This window comes from Sipha flava, unplaced genomic scaffold (assembly GCF_003268045.1).
Source record: "Sipha flava isolate LNK unplaced genomic scaffold, YSA_version1 121_pilon_pilon, whole genome shotgun sequence".
In the NCBI taxonomy this organism is placed as follows: Eukaryota; Metazoa; Arthropoda; class Insecta; order Hemiptera; family Aphididae; genus Sipha; species Sipha flava.
Genome location: NW_020271747.1, coordinates 1,018,313 through 1,045,676, shown reverse-complemented (window position 1 = coordinate 1,045,676; position 27,364 = coordinate 1,018,313). Strand labels below are relative to the sequence as shown.

At 31.5% G+C, this 27,364-nt stretch overlaps 1 protein-coding gene across 4 annotated transcripts in view; it reads left to right on the top strand.

Annotated features, from left to right (window-relative positions):
- Positions 1 to 27,364, top strand: part of LOC112694040 (adenylate cyclase type 2) — a 129,785-nt gene that overhangs the window by 86,895 nt on the left and 15,526 nt on the right. For all 4 annotated transcript variants that reach the window (XM_025569373.1, XM_025569371.1, XM_025569372.1 and 1 more), the window contains 4 exons: positions 1,550 to 1,653; positions 3,301 to 3,412; positions 21,376 to 21,503; positions 22,816 to 22,974. In XM_025569373.1, coding sequence (XP_025425158.1) covers positions 1,550 to 1,653; positions 3,301 to 3,412; positions 21,376 to 21,503; positions 22,816 to 22,974 — 503 coding nt within the window. The remainder of the gene's footprint in view (positions 1 to 1,549; positions 1,654 to 3,300; positions 3,413 to 21,375; positions 21,504 to 22,815; positions 22,975 to 27,364) is intronic.

Below are 27,364 nucleotides of genomic sequence, written 5' to 3'. Positions count from 1 at the left end.
TGTTATTATATTATAATATACCATATAATAGTTGAATTGTTTCCATTTTTTTATTATTATTATTAAGAAAATTAGTCCCGATCCTTCTGATCGATCCAAAATAGGACGTGCGATTCAGGACCACCTATATTCATGCGTTTTGCCGCGTTGGCTTAAGCGCAAAACAAGCACAGAATGAAAACAATTTTATAACTGTTATAAATATATTGTAATTTTTTATAATGGTTATAAACCTCATGGGTAAAATAAATATGTATCATTATTTTCTTATTTAAATTATGTAAATGTTAAAATTAATGGTTTCAACCAAGTATATTGATGTAAAAAAAAAATAATAATCACAATTATTATTGTATTAACTATTGTAAACGTTATTTTTAATAGTTACAATTTACACAATCATGTATGATTTGCCGTAATTGATATTTTTGGCTTGATTTAAAAATCATTTAATTTGCTCAATTGAGACTTTTTCTGGGTTTCAATAATTTTTCATTTGATTAAAACGTGCAACTTAGATCCGTTAAATGTATGTTTAATCTGTCCAAAAATAAAATACCTAACACATTTATCTAGTTGAATTGTTTACATTTATAATCGTTTATAACGTACTTTAAAAATGTTTTCGATTATTTTGACCAATATGATTTTTTGTGACGAGATGTTTATATAATCATTTATAAACATAATTTATACCGTACTCGTCGATTTTGTCAATATATCACCATAAGCAAATTTTCAATATCATTTTTTCTAGTTCTAACGCTAGTCCCCGGATCACGGAAGTGTATAAAAATTGATTGGCTATTAACCCACAAAAACGATATTATGCTTTCCATGAAAGCGCGTAATTGGTGCAGGCGTTCGCGTGGTTGACGATAAAAATCAAACATTAATTGCAAATCAACCGTCGAACTATTGTCTTTGTTCACATGATACGTTCTTAAATATACTTATCATAAACAATCTAACCACGTGGTGTGTAATTTTTTATTTCGATTAGTTAAAATTGTATATCACATGACAGCAAAGTTTCGTCATATTATCAATGTATAGGATACGAAAACACTAGTAACAAGGAAGTCTTATGAAATTGTATTATTATTCAACCGTATTTTTCTGTAAATTTTGAGAAAATCATGTGTTCTGATTACCTATGTACGTTGTATGTGCTACGCAAATTATACGATTATATTTTTGAAGTTTAGTTTGTAATTTGTTGTACTCGTACGTATTAAATGGTAGTACTCAATTAAAAAAAATCGATTTATTTTTTCAAACATAGTTTATAATTTAAAACGAAACTTATAACTGCCTAATAATGTCAATGGTGGAAATACTATTCCTAAATTTCATCTCTTACTACCTCGTTTTGGTATATAAATTGTGGTGTTATAATTGTATACGATGTTCTAAAACACATTTGAACGAATAGAAATATGAAAATCCATTGTTATTTATCAATATCAAACTGACAATTTAATGATATTAACTCAATGTTGTAAACATATGAGTAGTCAAATTTCTGACAGAAATATTTTTGTTGTAGGTGAAAAGAAGTATAATGCTTAAAATGGCCGATGCTTGTCATGATGTGGCTAACAAGCAAACAAGATTCCACGAGATGTACGTGCAGCGCCATAACAATGTTAGGTAAGTCTTGGTATTGCCGAAATAGAAACTCGATTTTGATTTAAGTGGTAGAAAATAAATAGAATAAAAACTAATAAACCGATCAACGCGAGTGCTTAACAGTATGCAATACGGCCTACTACACACTGTAATTATACTGGAATGTTTTTTTTTTTTTTTTTTGAGTGAAAAGACATCTACAATTTATACAACAATATGCACATTAATTAGATGAGATAAAAAAAAAAAAAAAATGCTGGAATGTTATGAATTATAAATTCGACAACCGTTATTACACAGGTACCAGACCCATCTTGAAATCTCGGGAAAAGAGTAAACTTACACTTTTAGAACACAATATTACCGTTAGTTTTTGCTATAATACGAAAAAAAATGGTTAATTTAAACATAAATAATTATTTCATTAATCGCTGTCGCTGGAAAATTAAATCATATCTACACTTGTTCATGCATTAGTTTTCACCTCCGTGGTTTCATTAATTTGATGGGCCGTCATCGAAACCTTACACCGGTGTCTATAACAGCGTGTATCTATACGCACGGATATAAAATTACGTTATACACATGCATTTTTTCCATTTTAACAAATACGATAAAAACATAATAAATCGTAAGATATATATGTATTCAATTAATGAGTTAAGACGATCCTATTTCTTCATAACACAGTATTCGGTCATTTATTTTTATTAAAAGTTCACTGTTAAAAGCAACCAATCTGAAGTTAATTTATTTCCATAACATCAAAGAGCTTTTAATTGCAACGTTGGATTTTTTAGATTTGCATAATTAAATATTTCGTAATAAATCCTAACTATGCAAGACATTATGGCGAAGTTTATACTACCTATACAGCATTACAGTTTTGTTATACAACAATAATTATTCACAATTTCTTCAAAAACGATTTCGGGTTTCGCACAATTTACAATACTTCGTATAATTTATTGGCCTGTTATTATCAAACAAAACGCATTCGAATATGATTTGGGAAGAGGGAGACCTTATAAGTCTCAACTTGTTCATTTGTTAATTTTTTCCCCGATTTCAGTGTATCCATTGTGTTATTCAATCGTACTTAATTACATAAAATCATGTAATTTTCGATATTTTTTTAATTAACTTAATTGTATACTCGACGTAACACAATATCAGTGTTAGAAAGAAAAATAAATCAAATAATTACTTTATATATAAATGCCTTTTGGGTTTATTTTTAGTTAAAACAAAAAATATAAACTTTGATTGAATTCGAACGACACCAATGTTATAAAATTGCATATACACAACTCCGTGTTATAGAAATGTATTAGTAATTATTTTTTTTTTATTGAACATAAAAACATCGGCTATTAGAATTATTATCGATTGTGGGTCGATTGTGTATTTGTTCGAAAATCCAATTTTATTAATATTTGCCTTATACTTGCATTCATTTTTAAAATTAAATTTATTATTGCCTGCAATGAGTCGCTAAATGAGTATTTCTTATCTTACAAAACAAATATTATAGCTGTAACACTTAAAACAATTTATTGTATAGAATTATTATTTTTTTTTTTTTTGTTTAAAATTTGTTTTCTTGTTTTATGAACTACTCGTATATACAAGTAGATATATAAAAAAAAACATTTCTTCTGTTTAAAGCATTTTGTACGCAGATATAGTCAACTTTACTCCATTATCTGAACAACTGACTGCATCCGATCTTGTGAAAACTCTAAATGATCTATTCGGACGCTTTGATCAAATAGCCCAAGTAAGTTAATTTTAGTAAAATAATATTCCTAACATCGCTCTCCAGTTTTTCTATGCTTTGTAGTCATAATTATAATTCGCTCTTCTCATTCTTAGTTTCATAATGTTTTAATCTATAATATTATTTATAAGTAACACACAATAAATTTAATTGTGTATTACACTATATGCTTGTATAGAATAAAAATAGTTGGTTCTAAACGTAAATTTAGATTAACATATATATATATAACTAGGATAACAATTAAATGCCATTTTTTATTAAACAAACTCAACTCATATATATATATATATATATATATATATATTGTAAGGATAAATTATAAAAAATTTCAATATTTTAACTATTATCATAAATCTAATTTACACGTGATAAAAAAATACCGGGAGGGGAATGAACCACTTCCGCCGTATTTATATCACTGAAATTAAACGCACAATCAACAAATATATTATCATATTATTTTATATATATACACCTACCAATATGTGAATCAGTGAATTTCACCTAGACGGATGTTTACTTTTTGTTGAATATTGTACGTATATGCTCTACACATTTATACTACGAATACCTATGTGTATTTAGAAATTATTCAACACAATTTTAATCCAACAACCGATTATACGAATTTAATCTATAGAAAAAGAAATGTAAAAACTAGCAATAACTGACATGAGATCACTACCTTTCCTCAGATATTTTGTTATTAATTGAAACTTGACTTTAATTTTCGATCAACGCAATGTTCCATATTAATTATATAATATTACATAATTTTATTTATTGTGTACAGGTTTACTAACCATGAACTAATGCGATCCTAACGATTTATTGTTTCAGTGTTTTTAATTGGTTATTTGATAATTTCAATTGATTTCTAATCCCAACAGATTATTTGATGTTTCAGACGGTATTATACAAAATAATATGTTACACAGCAATTTGCAGGGTTTCACTTTACTGCTCTTTCTATAACGTTTTAATAGCTTACTCGTATGAATTTTAGTCATAATGTTACAAGATAATATTATGTCTACGTATATTATTAAAATTTACATATATTAATACATGCTAGATAATATATGTTTGTAGGCAATTATAATATTGAACTCGCTAATGAAATTAGGTATACGGTCTACACGTGAAATGACTCTTGCACTATCATATACCTAATTATAATTTATACGTATCATGACTGTAATTATTATATATAATATCTATAATCTTCGATACAAATATAGCAACATCATGTTTGTTTTTAAATTTGTAGTTGAAGTTTCGCAAGCATTCTTAAATAAATACAATATAATTGTGGCAATTCACCGATAAAATGACACATTATTTTATATTTTAAAAATAAATTGGGAATATATTTAATTTCTTATCAGAAAATAATTTCTAGAGTGAAAAAATGACATTAATCATTTGACTTATGTCCTAAAGAGATGATTTCCTAGTGATTTTGTGTTCACATTTATTTTCGGCCTGAGATGGAAATCTTCGAGGATATTACCATATAAAAAGCTCTCTCCTCATACCAGTTACTCAAGTTAAGTTTATTTATTTATCTACTGAATTTAATTACAATGAGTATTGATTGGGTCTATGCTTACAGAATTGATATTTTCTATGGATTATTTTCCACAAGCTCCTTAAATATTTGAGACGTAAAGATAAGAACTTATACCACTGTTTCATAAATGTAAACAATTACAAATAAATGCCATCAAAGGTAGAATGGTGCGTTACAAACTTTTAAAATGAATAAGAACTCAACATTTTATTTTCAACATTTTTTCAACATTTTATTTTCGTCTTCTATTGTTACACAAATATTTGCTTGGAAACATTTTAAGTGTTCTTGGAACTTCCATTTAATATATCAACCCCTAAAACATATATTTACCATTTAGGAACTATATTCTATGTTTTGTTATGTAAAATATTTGAACAAGTGTGTTTGAGGGCAAAATTCTTTTGTCTGGTATGTACAAATATATTAGTTTTTTATATTGTATGTCGTCTGTTATGGATTAATTTCATTCAACATTATTATGTTCTATTATTTTATGGTGATTAGTATTGGGACTTTTCTTACTGAAAATATATTCATAGTCTGCGTGTTTTTTGACATTACGATGATATAAGTTATAGGTTCGTTATCATGGCAACAACACCAAAGTGGGTCCAACGATGCCAACATATCTTCAGAGCAACCAACACACACTATCTCTGATACTATATCTACATTTCTGATTGAAATAAAAATCTTATTAAACCCTCTACTTTCCCTTCTCACCGTCCTAATAAACAAATTCACAACGAATTCCCCATAAATTATCACAACCAATTACCAACAATTGCATTCAACCTATTTATGTAATCTATACGCCCTTATCTTTATATTAACCTTGTAACGTTCGGAAAAACGCACAAAAAAAAGAAGAAACACTAATGATTAAGAAAATTGTGTTTTTTTATTATAAGAATTGTGCTCGGAGAGCTTTAATGACACGAACAATATATTTGTGCTCGGAGAGCTTATACGAATAACGAATAGGTCGCGTCGACGGGAATAAAGACCTCGAACGAACGATACTTCAGTCGGTGCAATGCCGGAATTACTCTAACTATTGCCCCATAAACCGATGGTTATGCTGATCGATGCAATGCCAGAATAACTCCGACTATTACACCACTGACCAACATAAATATATCGTTCGTCGAGATCGGGGGGATACTGTCTTCCAATGTTGTGTAAGTCTGCCTGGGAAGGTCTTACTACAACACCGGAGAGACAGTAAATGGTGACTTTCCATCACGCCACCGTGCCTTTTATAGGTAGGTGCACCGATAACGGCGTCCGTTGGCGCGATGGATTTAGCCTGGTGACGACTATCCGAAATTCGGTAACAATTAAAATTAAAAATAATACATTAATTAACTACGTAACATGCGCAAATAAACTCGATATCTCATTTAAATAATAATAATAATATGAATAGTAATCTTAATAAGATACCGAGCGTCCGCACATGTTACGTAATTATTGCATAAACAACATTATTAATATTATTATATTTTTGGTTTTTTTTTTTCTATTCTGTATACCTATTCAATATTATGATACAATATCTTATTGTTAATTTAATTTAATTACGTTGTAGATAATATAATTGTTGAGCTGTAATAGTTAATACTAAAAGCTAATAAAATAAAAAATAAAAAAAAAAATTTATGGGTAGGTTTATATTTCGAGTAGAAGGAAAGAATTATTTTTTTTTTTTTTATTGAAAAAAAAGGACCCTCGGCAGCATGGGCCATTGGGTTTACTTATATTTATTACATTACATATATTTTTTACTTATATCTTACATTATATTTTATTATATTTTGATGTACAGATTGGAGATTGTGATGAATTGGATGATGTTGGCAATGGATTGAGGGTGGTTGTTGAGTATTTCCGCTAGTGATTCTGGTAATTTGATATTTTTTCGAGTGTTGTGGTATATTCGGCATTCTGTGAATATGTGTTTTATAGTGACTTGAACACCGCAGGCTGTGCATATTGGAGGCTCTTCTTTGGCCATCAGGAAACTGTGGGATATATGGGTGTGTCCGATCCTGAGTCTAGTCAGGATGACTTCGAATTTTCTGTGTATTTCGAGGGGAAATGTCCAGTTGTCTATATTGTGTTTGATTTGATTTAATTTAGTGGAGTAGGATGACCATTTCTGTTGCCATTTTAGTTGGCATTTATTTGTTATGAGTTTTTGTATGTCTCTGGAGGAGATGATTTGTCTGCATGATGATAGTGTAGATGTGATAGCGGTTTTGGCTGCGAGATCAACGTGCTCATTTTCTATGATGTTGGAGTGTCCGGGGATCCAGAAGAGTTTTATTTTGTAATTATAGGTATTTCGAAGCGTGTATATTTTGTTTTGGATCTGTAGGCCTATGTCAGAAGGGTTATATGTATTTTTGATGTTATTGATAGCACTGAGAGAGTCGGTGAAGATAATGGTGTCTTGGAGGTGGTGTTCGGTTATTAAATCAAGAGCTTTAATTATGGCGAATGACTCTGCTGTAAAAATTGAACAGGAGCTTGGAAGTTTGTATAAGAATTCAGTGTTGTTCCAGATTACTGCAGCTCCGACCCCGACTTGGTTTTTGGACGCATCCGTGTACATTTTTTCGCTATGGATGTTTTGGATAAGGTGCAAATATTCTTGTTTGTATATAGACGGGGCTGTGTCTTTTTTTTTAATTTAGAGAGTTCGGTGTTAGCTTCATTGAAATTTTTCCATTGGGGAGTGAGGGGAGGCGTAACATTTAATACATTAGAGATGTCTAAATTGTTCTCATGGAGTAGTGTTGATAATGTTTTGAGCTTTGGGTTGAAGTCGAGAGTCGGAAGGGTGCTTGCTAATTTTAATTCATGATTTAATGTTATTTTAAGTCTTCTTATATCAAGTGGGGGTATGCCGGCTAAGTTATATATGCTGGGTATTGGACTTGAACGATAAGCGCCAATTGACATACGGAGACCTGCGTTGTGAATTGTATCAAGTTTTTTTTTATGTCGATTTATTTGCTGTGGTCCAAATAAAGGATCCGTAGTCAAGTTTGGAGAGTATAAGTGACTTATAGATTGTTAGCAAAATGTGTGTTTTGGAGCCCCATGATGTGTGGGATAACATTTTTATAATATTTAGGCGTGGAGAGATTGATGTTTTCAGTGAATTGATATGATGGGTCCATGAGCATCTTTTGTCAAATGTTATGCCGAGTATTTTGATTGTATTATTATTTTTTAAGTAATGATCGCCCATTTTTATGTTAATTTGATTTTGAATGCGCTTGCGTGTAAATACAATGCATTGTGATTTTTCAGGTGAAAAAGTGAAGCCGGATGTTTGAGTCCATTTTTGGAGGTTGTTGATGGCGAGTTGTAGGTGGGTTTGGACTGTTTCTAGGTTTTTGCTTCGGCAATAAATGTTAAAGTCATCCGCGTAAAGGGTAGATTGGACAGGTACGGATATGTTTTGAGTGATATTGTTGATGGCTATAAGGAAAAGAGTAACGGATATGGTTGATCCTTGAGGGACTCCGTTAATCTGTGAGAACACCTCCGATAGCGTTTGGTTAATTCTTACTTGGAATGTTCTTGTTTTTAGAAAATTTCCGACAAAATTGAATAATTGATTCTGGCTGAGTACTTTAGAGAGACTATTTAGTATATGTGGTTTCCATATTGTTTCGTAGGCTTTCATCAAATCTAGACTAATCATACCTAAATATTGATTCTCTGAGTATGTGTTTTGTATTTCTGTATGTATTTTAGAAAGACAGTTGTATGTACCTTTATTTTTGCGGAATGCACATTGTTCAGGCGTGAAATAATTAGACTGTTCTAAGAACCATATTAAACGTTGATTTACAATTTTTTCTAAAAGTATACATAGAGTATTTAAAAGGGAAATGGGACGGTATCCTTCCGGTGAGAATTTGTTTTTTTCTGGTTTAATGATAGGGATTACAATACTGTTTCTCCAGTTTTGTGGGAATACGTTGTGGTTCCAGATGGTGTTGTAAATTTGTAGGAGTATTTGGAGCGTATCGTTGCTAAAGTTTTGTATAAAACTATAAGGAATATTGTCCGGTCCTGTACTTTTGCTTTTACATCTTTTAAGAGCTAACTGGATTTCATGTAATGTAATTGGACTATTTAAATTGGTCTGATGGATATTTTGCGGTGCTATTGGAGAGGGATGGAGTGGAGGTTTGTTTGCGTTCTCCTTTAAGAAATCGTGGCTGTACATTTCATTGCTAGAGTTTTTTTGGAAATATTGTCCTAGGTGATGAGCAATTGAAGATGGATTAGTGTTTAACGATGAGTTGGTGATAAGTTATATATTGTTATGTTTTTTTCGACCCTGTAATGAACGAATTTTGTTCCACATTATGTGGGGATCGACTTGAGCTCCGATGTTGGATGTGAAGTTTTGCCATGTTTGAGTTTTATTGCTTTTAACTAAGAATCTTGTTTTAGCTCTGAGTTCTTTTAGTTTAATATGGTCCTCGAGTGATCTTGTTTTTATAAATGTTTTAAGTGCTTTATTTTTGAGAGAAATATATTTTTTAATTTCATTGTTCCACCATGGGACTTGTGGTTTTTTGTTGAAAGATTTTGAGTAGCCGATTGTTTGTTCTGCTGCCTCAATGATGTTCTCTGTAAATTTAGCGACTGTTTTATCGATATTTACTTCATTGTTGGTGTAATCTGAATCATTGGTTTTAATTTGGAGAAGGTTAGCAAAAAGTATCCAGTCAGGATTTTTGAGGTTCCATTTTATTGTAGAGTGTCTCGATTGAGATGAGTTGGAGATGAATTGTATAGAGATTGGAAGGTGGTCACTATTATATATTTCGTTTAATACTTGCCAGTTAAGTCTATGTGCTATTGTGGGTGTAGAGAAAGATATGTCGATAGCTGAAAGGTTTCTATTTGAAGGATTTATTCGGGTTTGCTCGTTGTTGTTTAGTATGACAATATTATCTTGTTCTAGTAATTTTTCTATAATTTTTCCTCTTGAATCAGTTTTATATGAGCCCCATGTAAGACTATGGCTGTTAAAGTCTTCTACTATGATAAAGGGTCTCGGTAATTGTTTGATAATATTTTCTAAATCTGTGAGTGTGAAGCTGGATTGATTTGGAATGTATATATTACAGAGGGTAGTTTTTGTTTCTAGAGTGATTGTTATCGCGATTGCTTCTAGGTTTGTTTGAATAGGAATTTCTTCCCAAGGAAAGGAGTTATTAATGTAGGTGCACACGCCGCCACTGGCCCTCCGGCAGTCGCTGCGACTTTTTTTTGCGTATTGGTAGTTGTTTATATTAGGGAGAGATTCATCGTATTTGAGATTCGTCTCTTGGAGACATATTGCGATAGGTTGATGTAAATTAATTATAAGTTTGATTTCGTCGATATTTTTACTGAGTCCATTGAGGTTCCATTGAACTATATTTGTATATTGTGACTGCATTTTATATTGATTTTTGTTTATATATATTTATTGAGGGTTGTTTGGGTCAGTGGAGAGGGCTTTATCGAGGAGATTATTGCATAGTCTCGTAAGTCTGTTTTTTATACTAAGGCTGTTCATTTTAGGTCGGACGGTATCGATGATTTCGATCATTTCTAGACATGTGATGTTGAATTGTTCTAGTACCGGGGCTGGGTTAGATATGCTAAGAGTGTTTTCGATTATGTACTTGAATTGTTCGTAATTTATTTTCTTGTTCGATATTACCTCAATACTGGTTTTTATGGGTTCAAATATTTCGTCTAGCTTTAATATTATTTGATCAATGGAATTGGAGCGTTTTACTTTTTTGGTTAATGGATGAATTATTTTATTTGGATTTGAAGTTGAATGGGTAGTACTATTTGAAGTCGTGTTTTGGGAATATGATTTAGGGGGTGGAGAGTTGGTATCGAGACTTGATGATGTTTAGGATAGTGCTGGTCTTTTATTTGTGTCAGATGAGGGAATGAGCGTTTTGTCTTCTTGTGTTGGTGTTGACGTTATTGGAACGTCAGCGATAGGTGATGTAGAAGGGGTTAGCGCGTTGCTTATATCAGTGTTGTTTTCTGTTGGAATATTTATTGGTGGTTCATTGTAGACTGGATTTTCATCGGAAATGTTAGTGTTGTTTATAGAGTTGTTGGAATCTGAAGATTGGTATGACTTTGTATTGGGAGTATCTGGTGTAGGATTTTTGCACTGTTTTGAGGTGTGTCCTGTGAGGTTGCATTTATAGCATGTGAGGGTGTCGTCGGATAAAAAAATTCTGTGAGGTGTGTTTTCAACAGTAATCATAAGGGAGTTTGGTAATTTTTGGAAATCGTCGGGATTTATATAGACTTGGCGTCTAAAGCTTAAAATATGTGCTAATTCTTTTATGTTGAATCCGGCGTTGATGTGTGTTATTGGAGATAGAGGTTGAATTTTGTGGTTTTGTAATTGTACTGTGATGCTATCATTGGAAATAACGGGTGAAACATATTATTATTCTTTTCGCCGGGTTTACTAATCGTCTGATTCTTATTTGTGTTTGGTCGTTTAGTATTATGTTAGGATGATTATTGATTAGGTAATCAACAGTGTTTTTGTCGTTAAAAAAAATACAAAATCGGTTGTTGGAGATTCTAGAGACGTATTTTATATTTTTCGGTGGTATTAATTTGTTGATTGCTATGATATATTCGATTTGCGGTACATTATCGATTGATTCGAAGACAATTGCTTGATCTTTTTTTGGTAAGTTTACATTAAGTGTGGTTTCGGCGAACGTTTTTTTTCCGAAGGTGTTTTTATCGGTTTCTGTGGTGATATTTTGTTTCGAAGATGTGTTTGTATTTTGCACGCTCTGTTTATGATTAATTATGTCTAATGAATCGTAATTAGAGTTATTTGAGTTGGTGGGTATGAATGTATTGTTAGAAGCGGTGTTATCTGTATTTTTTGCGGTGGATGGCATCTCATTAGTCTCGTTATCTACTGTGGTGACGGTAAAATCGGAATTGTGTGTTGGAGCGGTGGGATTGTTTTTAATTGTATTTTTGGATGCATTAATAAGTTTTTCTCTAAGATTTTTAGTTTTTTTGGGTGTGTCATCCATTTTGGGGTGTGAGTATTAATATGAGGGTATATGTAAATAATAATCTGCTTTACGATAGATATTCATATTACCTTGTAATTACACGTAGGTAGACTGAGTGCATACGAGAGCTAAAAATACGTGAGCGCGGTACGATAAACGTGTTGCTCGGTCGATAGTGCACACGTAACTGGAAAGAATTATTATAATAGATTATGTCTGACGAAAAGATTTTGATTAAAAAAAGATGTATTTGGTTCTGAGAGCAGTTTTAATTTTTAAAAATATAGAGTGAAATGTTTTTCCCTGTTGATTTTTTTTTTTTAAGGTTATTTGATTTTACAATAGCGATTGGGATTTTCGTGAAAGTTTTAACGTCGCCCGAATATGGTGATTTTTTTTTGTTTATTATTTTTTATTTTTTCCTCCATACAGGATTATATGTTTATTATTCAGCTTTTGTATACTTATTAACATTGAATATCGCTGAAAGTTAAAATTTTGATTATTGAATAAACGCATGTATTATACTATGAATCACGAGAAAGTACTTTTATTAGGTAGTGTTTGTACGAGTATTATGTATGTGACGCAGAATACGATGATTAAAACAAAAATTTTAACACAGTTTTTATTCTGTTGACGTTTTTCATTAATGACTAATTTTTATATTTATAACTTGTTCTCAGCAACTGGATTTTAGTTAACTACTCTGCCCGACAATAGTATTCATGATTAAATAAAAAAAAACTTCGAAGACAGTAGTATTTTACTATCTGGTTATAGATACTGTTTAAATAACTATCTTGAGTAAATTCAACAGTAGGTATGTATACTACTATAATAGCATTCAGTTCAAAACAGCAAGTACTTTTATGTCATTGAAATCAAATTGATTATACAATCGAAACATTTGGTTGGAATGTCGATCGACCAACAGTGTTCCACTAATTATAATATGTAGTACTATTTGTTGTACCAAGTAAAATGTTTTTATTATACATAATATTTTTTAATAATTGTACTTCAAACAACTATAAGATAACGATGAAAATGTCTTATAATCAGTCTTCCGTAATTATTAGGTCTGCGCGACTGTTTGATATTTAAGAGTTTTCGAACAGCCACCGCTGTTTTTGCTGAATTTTTTTTTTTTTTAATTACTCGTAATATGTTTTCTTTCCTCGATAATACTTCTCAACACTCTGGTCAGATTGTGAAATTTCACGTGCAACCATACTGTTTAACTCGATTTAACTAATTTTTATAACATTTCGCTAGGTAATATCAAATAGCGTCCCGTACAAAATCATTGTGGTTACGAACGAGAGACAGCATGAATCGATGTGAAACCGCGACAGTGGCAAATGCGTACCGGTTTGGGTTATATTGTTCTGCGACGGGTGCATTAATTATATAACCATTTTGAAAAGGTTCGCTTGTCGTGCCGCCTCCGTAATACTATCATCTGGATCCAGTCAATCGGTACCCGAGGTGATGGGACAATAGAAAAGTCGTTTCGTGCGCGCACTAATATTAAAACTGCGTCGCGAATTGAGACGTAAAACGATTCCGAAGGGTTCACGATAGTGTCAAGGAATCGGGTCGGGGGTAAGTGCGGAGAATTTGTGAAAAACTGGTAATCACGTCCGCTAGAAAAATAATAAATCAAACGTAGAACGACGCTTGTACACTGTGTAATATGTTAACGTTTGAAATCACGTTTAGATCAAGTCTGCTGCAGTGCTTCCAGATTGCACTTATAAACAGTACGACTAGAAGTGTGTTGCCATCGAAATTCCGTATGGGACAAATCGCGGTAGGTGTCTAAAAAACGTATTTTTAAAATTATATTCAACCAGTTTTACTCTACGTGACAAACGGGAATCGAGTGCTATATTATTATTAGTTTTTGTTGGTTTCGAGTTCCATTACTTCTCATAGAACGGACCTAATTTTCGATATGACGAATTGAAAATTATACACATGCAGTCGCGTACAAACCGTCGCGTAACAAAGGAATGACATCGATCGGGGACTGCATACAATGTCAACAAAAGGACGTTGCTCAATTTGGCACAAATTTGTAAAAAATACAAGGGGACAACAACGCACACAGATAATATACATATATTTATGAAAAATATTCTAGACCAATAGATGTCAACCATTTTTTACCGAGGGTTGTAATAAAAGAAAAAAATTCTTAATCGGCCAAGAATCAACTTATTCTTTTAAATTAACTGAAAGCGCATTTTAATATAGGTACAGTGATACATTTAATTATTTATTATACATTGGTTGTTGTATATAAGAAGAAAATATAAAGTATAAACACATATATCTTTATTAATGTTAGTGTTGACCTTGTTTTTGTTCACAGAAAACATCATTAAAAGGTTCTAATTTTGATTGAATTTACCCAAAGAACAGTGTAGAGATGTTAATTTGTTATACAAGACCAAGTATTGCTTTCATTGATTTCCTTGATTAAAAATATTTGCTTACAAATATAAACTGAACAGAATAATACAAGATATCTTGACTGTAAAATGTCGAACGGTTAGAAAATGTTCTTTAGATAGAGTCAAATAAAATTTGAAGTTTTCAGAATAATGTTGAAATTATATTTTAAACTCATTAATGTTCGATGACTTTTAATTGTAAAGCAGTTTCAATATTTTCTGGATTTCTGTTAAAATTATTTTCAAATAAATTGATAAGCCTTTCATTTTCTCGAATATCACTTAAACGATTTTCAAATGCGTGTGAAAGTTTGTTTTGATACACTGCTGTTTTAGAAATACATCACAATCTTTGTAGTTAGTGACGTTTCGAATTTCTAACTTCGAACCCATCGCGCGCCACATTTAAAGTTAAAAATCAGTACTGATGTTTAAATATTTAACAAATACAATCGTGATAATAACTTAACCAATATGGGCAACTATAACTATCGCTGTTTTTGGACGAATATAATTTTGGGTGATGTATGTTTATCGTATTTTTTACGTAGTATTTTTTGGCGCACGCGATTAGGTTCGATTTTTTTTTTTTATCAATTTCCACAATCTACGGTGTCGTACTATTTTTGTATGCCGAGCCGGTCTCTACGGTCTTACAAATCTTTGCGGATTCCTCACCAGGCATTGGGTCGTATTTGTGCGGGTGATTTGAAAGTGCCGTGATAAAGTCGTACGTTTAGCATTCCGGGATTCAGCATGGGTAAGCCCGTGAGATCAGAGTCTAGGTCGGCAGCGTTTGAAGGGCTGTATATTTTGCACCAGACCCAGAACAATTTGTTTTTTCAACGATAGGTATTGGCTTTGAGACGGTACATTTGAGTGGTCACCTATATACTTATATAGCCTATGTATGTAGGTACTTGTGTTAAGTCTGGTTAAGATATTCCGGGACGTCCGCGCATGGTTATGGTGAAATTTTTTTTTTTATTAAATATCGAAAAATCATGATGTTACTTATGTATATATGTGTTTCTCACAATTTATACACGTATGTGCCTTAGTTAAAAGGCAAATCTTTCATTGTCTGGTAGTATATGTTTATGATCTTACGGTTCTCGTGGCGTGTAATTGTACCGATACACGAGTCATGATAACATTATGTATACGTGTACTTTTGCGTTTAATATTCTATAAGTATTTTATGTGTAACAATAATAATTTTTCAAAAGGCAGTAAATAGTTTCCGCCGGTCAGTTCCCGTTAAAACACTGTTTGTCATTACACTGCACACTCTGCTGTAATCATATACTCGTATATACCCGTATATGTATTACAATTACATTCTGTAACAACTATGCGTGGCGCATAAATTTCATGTCGGTTTTCATACTTGTTACCATCAAGCCGCTACACCCTCCGTCGATGCATTACAATATTGCATACGAATCAGGAGATCGCGACTGGATGAGTTATTAACGTTGCAATGGAAAACTACTACGCGTGTCATATTTTATCATGCGGACCGAAACCAAATGTCGGCGAAACGATAATCGCGTGAAAGCAATATCATTATAATCGTAAGTCCTACCGTCACAGTTCGACATATACTCTAACAATTGTAAACGAGAAAATTGTCAACGGGTCCCAGAATCAAATATAATGGGGTGAGAATCACGTATCCGCATGTACATTATATGTTTACGTTTTATTATGTTTCCGCACATGGAATCGGAATCAATTCACTTCACATTCACTCGTGTTCCGCGAGTGCGCACAAACACGGCGAATGACATATATTATTTGGTATTCACATTTATTTTTTGATTTAAAATGAATTCCATCCGCATGATAAAAAAAAACGATTGTAAAAACGTTAAGCCAAAGAATGATTTTTTTTTACTAAAAGTATAAAATTGATCACCGTTGATGATTTTGTTTACAAAATCAGTAGGTAGTAAAATAAATACAAAAATACTGGTTTTTGACAAAATTTTTGATTTCATCGTAACTAAAAAAATTATATATGTTCCTGAAACGACCGTTCCCTGTTGATAATAAAATTTTCAATAAATATTCTTGAGATATTCATAGATGTAATTAAAAATTGCATATTTCTTATCTCATCTTATAATTTTTTTTTTTTTTTTTTTGTGAAGTTCGTAAAATGTAAAAACATAAATTTTGGTTGACAAATTATTTTGAAAATAAAATGAAGAATACCTCAAACATGTATTATACAGATCAATGGGGAAAAAATGAATCCTAATTACAAAAATAAAATAAAAAAATAGAAGTTTATATATGGTCATGAATAAATAATTAAGTAAAAGCTTAACCCAGAGTATTATTATTTTTGTAAAATACGACCGGTTTCGAATTAAAAATTTGCGTCTGCAAGAGGGTTCGTGCCCTACGGTCACAATAACTCCAACTTGTTCGGAAACAATAAATGGTGTCGAGTTGGCCGAAAAAATTTGCTACCTGACTAACGTTTTTTTTTTTTTTTACGAACATTGGCAATATTCTATCGACAGACATGCCGCGTGTCGAAATCTCAAAGAGACAGCTTGAAAGGCCGGTCACAAATGTCGGGACGAAACACAAGAAGCCTACGACGAGCATGACGACCTTCAAGTCCATGGATAGAAATTGAGTTCCAAGCGAATTGATACGCATAATTTGGTAAAGCTCGAATAAGTGTTGACCATGGACCGGCTGACTCGAGACCTCACCGATTAAATAACCAGAGGTGAGAGGTTTCTAGATACGGGCGTTACTTGAACACGTTTATTAGAGGAGGAAAATATATAATTATTTATAAACTAGTCTATAAAGTTCACATTACATTACTTCTAAATTTATGTTAATATTACCTTTTGTTGTATATTGCGAGTGTAGACCGAAGAGTAATGATTATATGCTTATGAACATGAACAAAATAATCTGCAAAGGCCCGCTTGATAGAATTCGAAAGTAACTCGCTTTGACATAGCACTAGAACACGTTTCAATACTTCCACTACTTAAAATGAACTGGTACACGCAACGCTTTTAAACTGTACAAGTGTATAGAGGGTAAAGTGATTTCCGAATGCTATCAAGCGCGCTTCTGCAGATTGTTTTGTTTATATGTGCATTATTTCAGTCTACCCTCGTAGTATACAACAAAAGGTAATGTTAACTATATAGACTATTTTATATTTAACTATATATTTGCCTCTTCTAATAAATTTTCAAGTTACGCTCATGCCTAGAAACCTCTCACCTCTGTTTATTTGATCGTTGAGGTCTCTACTAATTAATAACTAATATTGATCAATTTGAAGGTAATCAATATTAGTTAGTAATGAAAATAAAACATATGTAAACAAACAAACTTAAATACATTAAAAATATAGAAAAACTTTAATATTTTATAACTACTAAACAAAATATTTAATATTTATAAAAACTGCAACTAGGTACACAATTAACTTTATACTTTACATAATAAAAAATATATACTAATTATAGTTTTCTGCCTCTTTGGGTTGATATTTTAATAAATTTATCAATAATTTTATCAACATTTATCGGGTACATATTTTCTATATTTATAATAGCTGTAATTGTTAGCCATTAGCCTTTCTTGACCAATAGTATTACTAGTGAATGTCTTAAGACGGCATAAAGTTGAAAAATAACGCTCACTAAAAGCAGAATTCATGGGAATCGATGAATATATTTTAAAAATCATATTTTACAATGAATCCATTAAGTCATTTGACAAGAAAAAAATGAAAGATTTTCAAAATCTATAGGAGTGATACTTGATAAACACATTTTATCAAATAACTTTTACTGCTTTAAAATTATCTACTATAATACCAAATGTATTACAAACTTTCAAGATATTTTCTTATTTGTAGTATGATTTAAATATATACATTCGTAGTGGTTTACATTGTATAAAAAAATATCGATTTCAAAATTAATTTTAAAATATTTTTATTTAATCCGAAGAACATTGCTCGATTTATAATCTAAAATACCAATTTTAGATTTTGAGTAAAACGACAGATGTATTGGTTTTACCATGATACGTGTTTTTTAATTTTTTTTTTTATGTCATAATCACCAATACAAGACAAAAGTTTAAAAGAGGTATGTTGAGAAAATCATTTTTAATATGATAATTGATTGTATAAAGATTTAATAATAAAAAAACCATCCTCAATAACCAAACTAAACTAAATTCAATGAAAAATAAATTTAAATTATGTGGTTACTATACTCAGAGGCATATCTCCGAGGGCGAGGGAGGTATCGAGTCTCAACCTTCCTCCAGAAAAAAAAAAGTTAGGTTTAGCATTGTTATGAATAAATAAAAACTACTTAATAGCAACTGAAAAAATTATTGATAGATTAGCAAAAAAAAATTACGTTTACCTTTTTTATTATAAATACCTAACTCTACATTCTTATTTATAATAATAATAGAATAATATAATTATTAATTCATACCTTTTATGCATTTTATCATATAAAATCAATTATTTTTAAAAATATTTTACCCCGCCATCCATACACAAACAATTTGAAAATACGCCACTGACCATATTCGTAGGTAAACCGGTAATAAGATAACATAGCTGATAAAAAAAATGATCACGTAAACAAAACAATATTCTATCCTATTCTTCTATCTTCTATCCAGTTACTGTTATGCCTATTAGCAGTATCGAAGAAAACGTATACGTGATATTAAGTGCATAGGTAAAGATTATTTATGGGGGGGATGATATATTTAGATAATATTAATTTTTATAATTTACCATTTATTTACTAACTGGGACTTTGGTTTGACTCCTTCCTTACCTACGCCACTGCATAATATCGAAGGATTATTCGAATTCCTTTCGACCTATCAATAAACACAAAATGATTAAGAAAAGCCATATGAAATTGGCACATATCTCATTGCTTCAAGAGACTAGTGATTTCGTCATACTAGAAGTTAGAAATGAACGTTCCTTTGCAACTCTTTGATATCACAAGACTAAAAATTCCAAACAATGAAAGCAACTCTACGCATCCAACAATAAATAAAACATGACTGTAAAGAACTTCCTTAAATAATTGATAATAACACCAAGGCTGAAACTGGGGGGGTCCAGGGGTCCGGACCCTCCCCGAAATTTTCAAAAGTAGAAACATTTTAGCGGTGAATATAGTTTATTAACTATAAATTGTATTAAATAATAATGTTAGACCCCCCCCAAATATCTGATATATTTTACTTTACAACGTGTTCAATACAAACCCTATCAACGCCAATGGAATTATTCCAAGCAGTGATGCAATGAAGCCCATGTGTGTTCCTACAAATGTGAAAAACGGTATCAGTCGATGCTTTATTGTATGACCGCATGGAATAATCCATTGATGTGATCAAAATGCTCTCATTGAATCATAGTTTTGTAAAATAAAATAGGTTTTTAATAAATGCATATTCGGTTTTTGTGATCTTACACAGTAAAAACTGTATCAATTGATCAGGTTCGATAAACTACAGAAATATATACATATATTTATAACTAAATAAATATATAACAACACCGCTCAAACGCATTTCGATACATCACATCGGTTTTTTTTTTTTTTACTTTGGCACTAAGGGAACCACTGCGTGTTCTTGTGTTTCGTCCCGATATTTGTGACCGGCGTTTCAAACTGCCCCTTTGAGATTTCGACACGCAGCATGTCTGCCGATAGAATATTGCCAATGTTCGTAAAAAAAAACATTAGTTAGGTCGCACATTTTTTCGGCCAACTCGACACCATTTATTATTTTCGGACGAGTTGGAGTTATTGCGACCGTAGGTTTCGAACCCTTCTGCGGACGCAAATTTTTAATTCGAAACCGGTCGTAATTTACAAAAATAATAATACTCAGGGTTAAGCTTTTATTTAATTATTTATTCATTACCATATATAAACTTCTAATTTTTTATTTTATTTTTTAACTAAGATTAATTTTTTCCCCGTTGATCTGTATCATACATGTATGAGGTATTCTTTGTTTAATTTTCAAAATAATTTGTCAACCAATAATTATTTTTTTACATTTTACGAACTTTACAAAAAAAAAAAAAAAATTATAAGAAGAGATGAGAAATATGCAATTTTTAATTACCTATAAATATCTCAAGAATATTTATTGAAAATTTTATCAACAAAGAACTCCAAGAGTTCCGGAAACATTTTATTATTTTTTTAGTTCCGATGAAATCAAAAAAATTGTCGAAAACCAGTATTTTTGTATTTATTTTACTACTGATTTTGTAAAAAAAATGATAAAAGAAATATTATGATAGTAATTTTTAGAAAAAAATATCTAGTGTAATAATAAAACAATGGTGATCAATTTTATATTTTTAGGAAAAAAAACCATTCTTTCAAACAGTTGTATCGTATCTACTTTAAATCACATTTATCCTTAGATGACAATTTTACAATAACGAGATAGAAATGATTTCATGTATTACCGGAATACTTGCAAGTGAACATGACGCTTTCTCAATATAGGATCTAACCGGGTAATAACACAGGGTACGCGGAGTCTCTTCGACGAGGTATACATTTGACCGAGGAATAGTCCACTGGCACTGGTTACAACTTTATATACGCACGTACGAAATATAGTTTCTAGATCCAAGCACGGCGATGGGCACAACAGAATTATGGTTAAACGAACCCAATATCCCCGATCGTATTTCTAAGTTGATTCATTGCGTTATTATCACTGCAACTAGTCCATTTATACGAATTGTTTTTATGTCACCAGGAAAATCAGTGCATGAGGATAAAAATTTTGGGCGACTGTTACTACTGCGTTTCCGGACTTCCGGTTTCCAGGCCGAATCACGCTTACAACTGTGTCAACATGGGGTTGCAGATGATTGAAGCGATCAGGTGAAAAAAATGGATTTCACGGAACCGACCGTTAGGATCGTTATAATATTTTGTATAACAAATGCTAATTGATGGAAAACATTACGCTGCAAACAACAAATTATTTCAATACAACCCCGATCAGATTTAATTAAATACAAAACATTTAAAAGAATATTATGAGGAAAACACTGATGAAAAAGTGAACACAGAAATTAGTGTAAGATTTAAAGTACATTTCACGGTTAGCCTATTATTTATTTTTTCAAAAACGTTAAAAATGATCCAGATATTAATACGTACATTTTAAATTGTATTCGGTGTTTTATTTGAATACGTGCTAAAACAAAATAAGATTTTTTTAATATAAAGTACTCAACTGGTAATATAATTTCGGGACGAATCTCAACTAAAATATTTAATCAGTTTTTTTTTTTCATTATCATTCGCAGTATTATTCAGACAACTGTAAATATTAATCTTTGCATTATACTTGATCGTTCACATAAAAATAGTTGTACACTTTCAACCTCCAAAGGATGGAAAATAATTAAAATCTTGGTGATCCCGTGTTAATATCGAGCTATTATAAATGATACGTTATATGATATTCACATTTTAATTTTAGACGTTTTATTCATTTGCTTTCGCTCGGCCGTTTTGATGCTCTGAAATAACGTCAAGTATTTAACGAACGCAATAAATCTTTTCGCGATTTCGGGCGACATCAAAGCAAAATAAATAACACCGTACTCGAATGCCGTTTGTAAAAACAATCGACTGTTGAGAACGTCAATGCTAAGGACTCGCAACCGCAATCGACCAACATATTATTAGCACGGCCGTTGCTCGTCCGGTGTTTGGACGATGACGCGCAGTGTGACGAAATCACATGCGTTACACTGTGTTTATTGTGCCGATTTTAACCAGACGAACGGTTTGAATCGCACACCCCGCGGCAAGGCCGTAGCAAGGGGTTGGCGAGAGATTCCTACACCCCAGGCGCATCTTACATTTAATGTTGAAAATTATAAAGGTCAATTTCGTATATTTTGTTTACAAAATCTTTAACATCCTTCGTATTAATTAAAGCAATCGTTGAAAATAATATTTAAGAAACGCAATATTTTTAAATTAAAAATAAATAAGGGCGCATTTTGAAATTTCACCCCTGGGTCCAATGTTTGGTTGCTACGGCACTGCCTCGCGGTACATGGTTCCACCACGGTCCGATCGATCGCGATCGAGTAGTTTCCTCCCGTCCCCGTCCCGCCCACCACCACGAAACTTCGGTCAATGTTGTTCACGTGCGCGCCTGTATTGTGTTGTGCAGGTTCGTCAAAGGAGCTACCGGGTTCGACGTGGACATGCGGATCGGCATACACACCGGGAACGTGCTGTGCGGCGTCCTGGGCCTAAGGAAATGGCAGTTCGACGTGTGGAGCGACGACGTGACGTTAGCCAACCACATGGAGTCAGGCGGCGTGCCTGGGTAATTATGAAAACCGTTTGTGTCGCCCAGACCAATCGTTTCGTTGCATTCGCGACGGCTTGTGGGACGGGGTCGTACGGCCATACGCCACGTACGTTATATAGCAGGGAGGGGCAACTTAAAGTTACTAGAGGGCCAATTTTTAGAAAATTAAAATCTAACAGGCCAGAGCGTAGAAAACCAAAATAAAGAAAGGTCATTCAAAACATCAATTTTAATTAGCATTTATGTACACGGAAATAATAAATTCAACATACATGACAACACGACACACAAATGATTCGAAGAAACTGATATAGTCCGGTACAAACAGCTACGGTTGTAAGCTATACGTATTCATTTAGAAATTTAATGATGTTCAATATCAGATATATCAATATATCGATAAGATAGAGTATAGAAGATAAACTTTAAAATTGTTTGATGTAATTTGAAAATATAGCACAGATCGCCAGTTACCCACCCCTGTTGTATAGCTTAACGGACGAGTGCGCTATTCGAAAACCTCCCGAACCGATATAGTCATGGTTCGAAAACGTTTTTTGTTTGGCCGAACGGTGAAACGTTGCACCACTTCTGATAATCATTTCCACGCTCCTGGTCTGCTGATTTTTATTTTTTATTTCATTTTTACAAGCAATTACCGTGTTCGAAACACGGCGGTGTGTGTGTAATGCGAATGGACATCATGTTTTCGAATTTTTTTTTTTATCCATTTGAGTTTATGGACAGCCGACGTTTGAACTGTCTCTTGCTCGGCGACGTCCTATAACTCATACCGGCGCGTTCAATAACTGTCGTAATCGTCGTAAATAACAATATCGCGCTTTGGCATTTGAAATATACCAAACCTAAAAATTACAAAATTAATACGTAGTTTGAAAAATAAATGTTGTTTTTTTATCGATTCAATAGTTACATATAAAGAGAGAGATTGGTAACTACTATTGTCTATTAATATTATTTCAGCAGACAGGGTATCGTTAATTTTATTTTTCAAACAATTTTAATATTTGTAATTTGTATTAAAACAAAAATTACACATTTTTTACACTATTCGCAGTACCGTGTATACATACTACTACGCATTTTCTAGAAGTTTATTCTTTAAACTATGTATTGACATCAGAAAATTCTCAATAACAGTTTTAGAAATATACATTAGTACTGTAATTTCTGCTACTCTGATGCTTGAAAAATTGAGTCTGAGATGGAAAATTATCAAATTAATATAGAAGTGGTAAAAGTATTAAATTAATCTTATTATAATTTATTATACTTAAGAAATAATATTTACGTTGTCTAACCAGGTTTAATATATCGAAAGAAAAATTTATTCAAAATTTATGTCAAATTTATGTCTGAGATTCGTTGTACGAACATGTCACCGTCTTATCTTTAAGTTTCTTTAAACTCACCGACTCTTAATGGCTCGTTAACTTTTATTCAAGAAAAAAAAAATTCCAAAAATAAAACTAGTGCACTAAAAACTTAAAAATAATATAGATGAATACACTTAGCCAATAATAGTAATAAGAAGAGTTGCGATTAACTCATACAACAAAAAAAACAGTGAGTAGCGATTCGCGTTTACACAATATAATGGATGATTAGCGCACACGAGAATATGATATAAAAATATAATGGTATAATCCACCAGGCTATTCGAACCAGATTATAACGATAAAAACTGGCTCTTAGAGTTTAAAGTCTTCAAAGTTAGAAAAAATGAATTTGCCATGACTCGCCATTATGCGTTGAAGATATGTGCGAAAAGTGTCAAAATCACCATATGAGTATTTAATAATCGTACGATACAAAAATAAGAGACCACGTAGTCAGACAACGGCCCCAATATTGCGGACAATATTATCTTCTTAAATAATAATTAATAATAACTTTTGCGCACGTGTTGATGAGTGAGGGCAGTTGATTATACGTGAGAGTGAACAAAACTAAACAATGTTTGATCATATTTTTGCCAGCAACGGATTCGGTTAGATAAAATAAAATAAAAATAGTGTTTGTAAAGAAAAGTTGAATAGAAAAATTTTCATTTTTTTCTGAATGACCACACGGGGGTTTAGGTACAAAGTTTGAGAAAAATCAAACAAGCTATAATCATAGAAAGTACAATACCCAAACGGTTCGTCATTGTAGTTTTTAAAATGTACGTATTCAAACCTAACCCACGGTGTTCAAAGGCTCAAGGACTACTTATTCGTAGTATTAAAAGCATTGTGTACATTTAAGGAGCTTTAGGGATGTGTGGGATAATAAGCACGAAAAAGAATGTGACATTCAAAACACATTTATTCTTGTACTGCGATGATCTCGTATTCGATCATTTCTAATGCTGCATTTCAAAATGAACAAATCAAATCGTGCCGCATTAATGCTACGGTGGTTAGCAGACAGTTGTAATGTCTACCAAGCGAATTATTTTCAAATAATTGAAATATACCACTTCAAACCAAACCGATAAATTTTATTTAGTAGATATTTTTAATTTTTAAAAATGCTTATGATAGATAATGAAGGGGGGAAAGCGAACAATTATTGATATTCGTATCGTAAGGAAACGGTTCCATTACCTACTACTAAGTGTGAATCAAAGTGTAATATTATATTATTTATATATAATGTTATGTTCATATTTTCTTGACAATACCTTTTTTCGTTCTCATTTTAACGAACAGATCTTATAATATTTCAAATCCAATAAAAAATGTATTTCATTCCTTGAACGTCCATTATATTGTCGTGGACATGGATTGATTACACAAAATGATCTTTATCGAAAAATTGCAGTTAAAAATCGGTTGATGGCTATTCAGTCTATTCCGACATTGCTGTGAAAACCTATACATAAAATGTACACTGTATTATCCCCGACTCATTTTCTTGTACATTGCACGTATACTACTTTACGTACAGAGTTACGGGTGTATAGCATACATTTTTATTATATACGTAGTTGAGCTTTAATAAAAAGGTGATCGATATTTTCTTTTTTTTAAACCATTAGCTTTTTCTGGCATAATCCTAAACAGATCACCAAATGAACCGCCGATTGCGAACGGACCGCTAAATTTTATTCCGTTACGGTAAAATATTATACAGTTTCCCACGAAAATAAACACATTTTGATATCCCTTGAGATAATAAAAGTAATCAAACTCTATTATTTATAAGATTTAAAGGCTTGAGAGCTACAAATATTTATATTTTAGAGTTTCATGTTTTGGTTTAACGTTTAAAAAATAGCTGTTTTTTTTATCATTTTCGAATACATTTAGATAACCGTTTGATAGAGTTTAATATCTTAAATATTTTGATATTTCAACTTTTTATTTCTATTAACTTAATGATGCTAAATATTTATTTTATTTTACAAAAAAATTGTATATTAAACATAATTATTCGATATTATTTGATCTCGTTTTCTCATATTTTTCAATCAGTTTTATGGTATTAAATAAAATATATTCTTCTAAAAAGTAAGTGGTGTATGCAATATCATATAAAGCATATTACGCTGATCGAAAACAAATTTGATATTATAATATTGTCGCGAATAGTACATATTGTAATATAAAGGTAATATGCACATTATATTGTGTTTCATATTAGTACAAATTTATGTATAATTTTGAAGGATACATATTCTATCCTTCGTGTTAATGCGATTTTAAACAAAATGTTGAGAATTTAATGTTATGTACCTATTGAAATGTGATGTCGATTGAGAAAAAAATTAAACTTATGCGCATTATGCTTTTCACTATAGTTTAATTAACTTTTTCTCGGTCGTTTATATTTTTGTTTATTTATTTTAATTCCGCAAATAAATGTAATCTTTGTAATGTGTTATACTATTGTAACAATACATGTTTGACATTTTAAACAATTTCGTTACTGAATAATCTGCATTAAGTACTGTTTTTCATAATACAAAACGCCTACTGTTTTAACTACAAATCCATCACAAACCCTAGTAATTACTTTCGAGATGAAGGTAAAATATTTCGAAATGAAACATTATCCTAATATTCACATATTGCCTCTTTACAAATGTTGTTTGTCAATAATTAAATTGTCTGTGATTACAACAGCATTAAATTATATGTGTTCTGGTATCAATAAATGTGTGCTTGACATTTTAATCAGATTATTAAATTATACATTAGTTGAGATCCGTTAATTTTTTAAAAGTCCAATTATAAATGGCTTATTTATATTTTAAAAATAATTGATGCTGTTATTAACAATATATTACAATGGTTCATTTTGAGACTAAAATAATTAAACACGAGTAAGCCCTTCGTTTGTACATATCATTTTGCAGTATTACTCGATTTATAGTTCACTTTAGAAATATTAAACACAT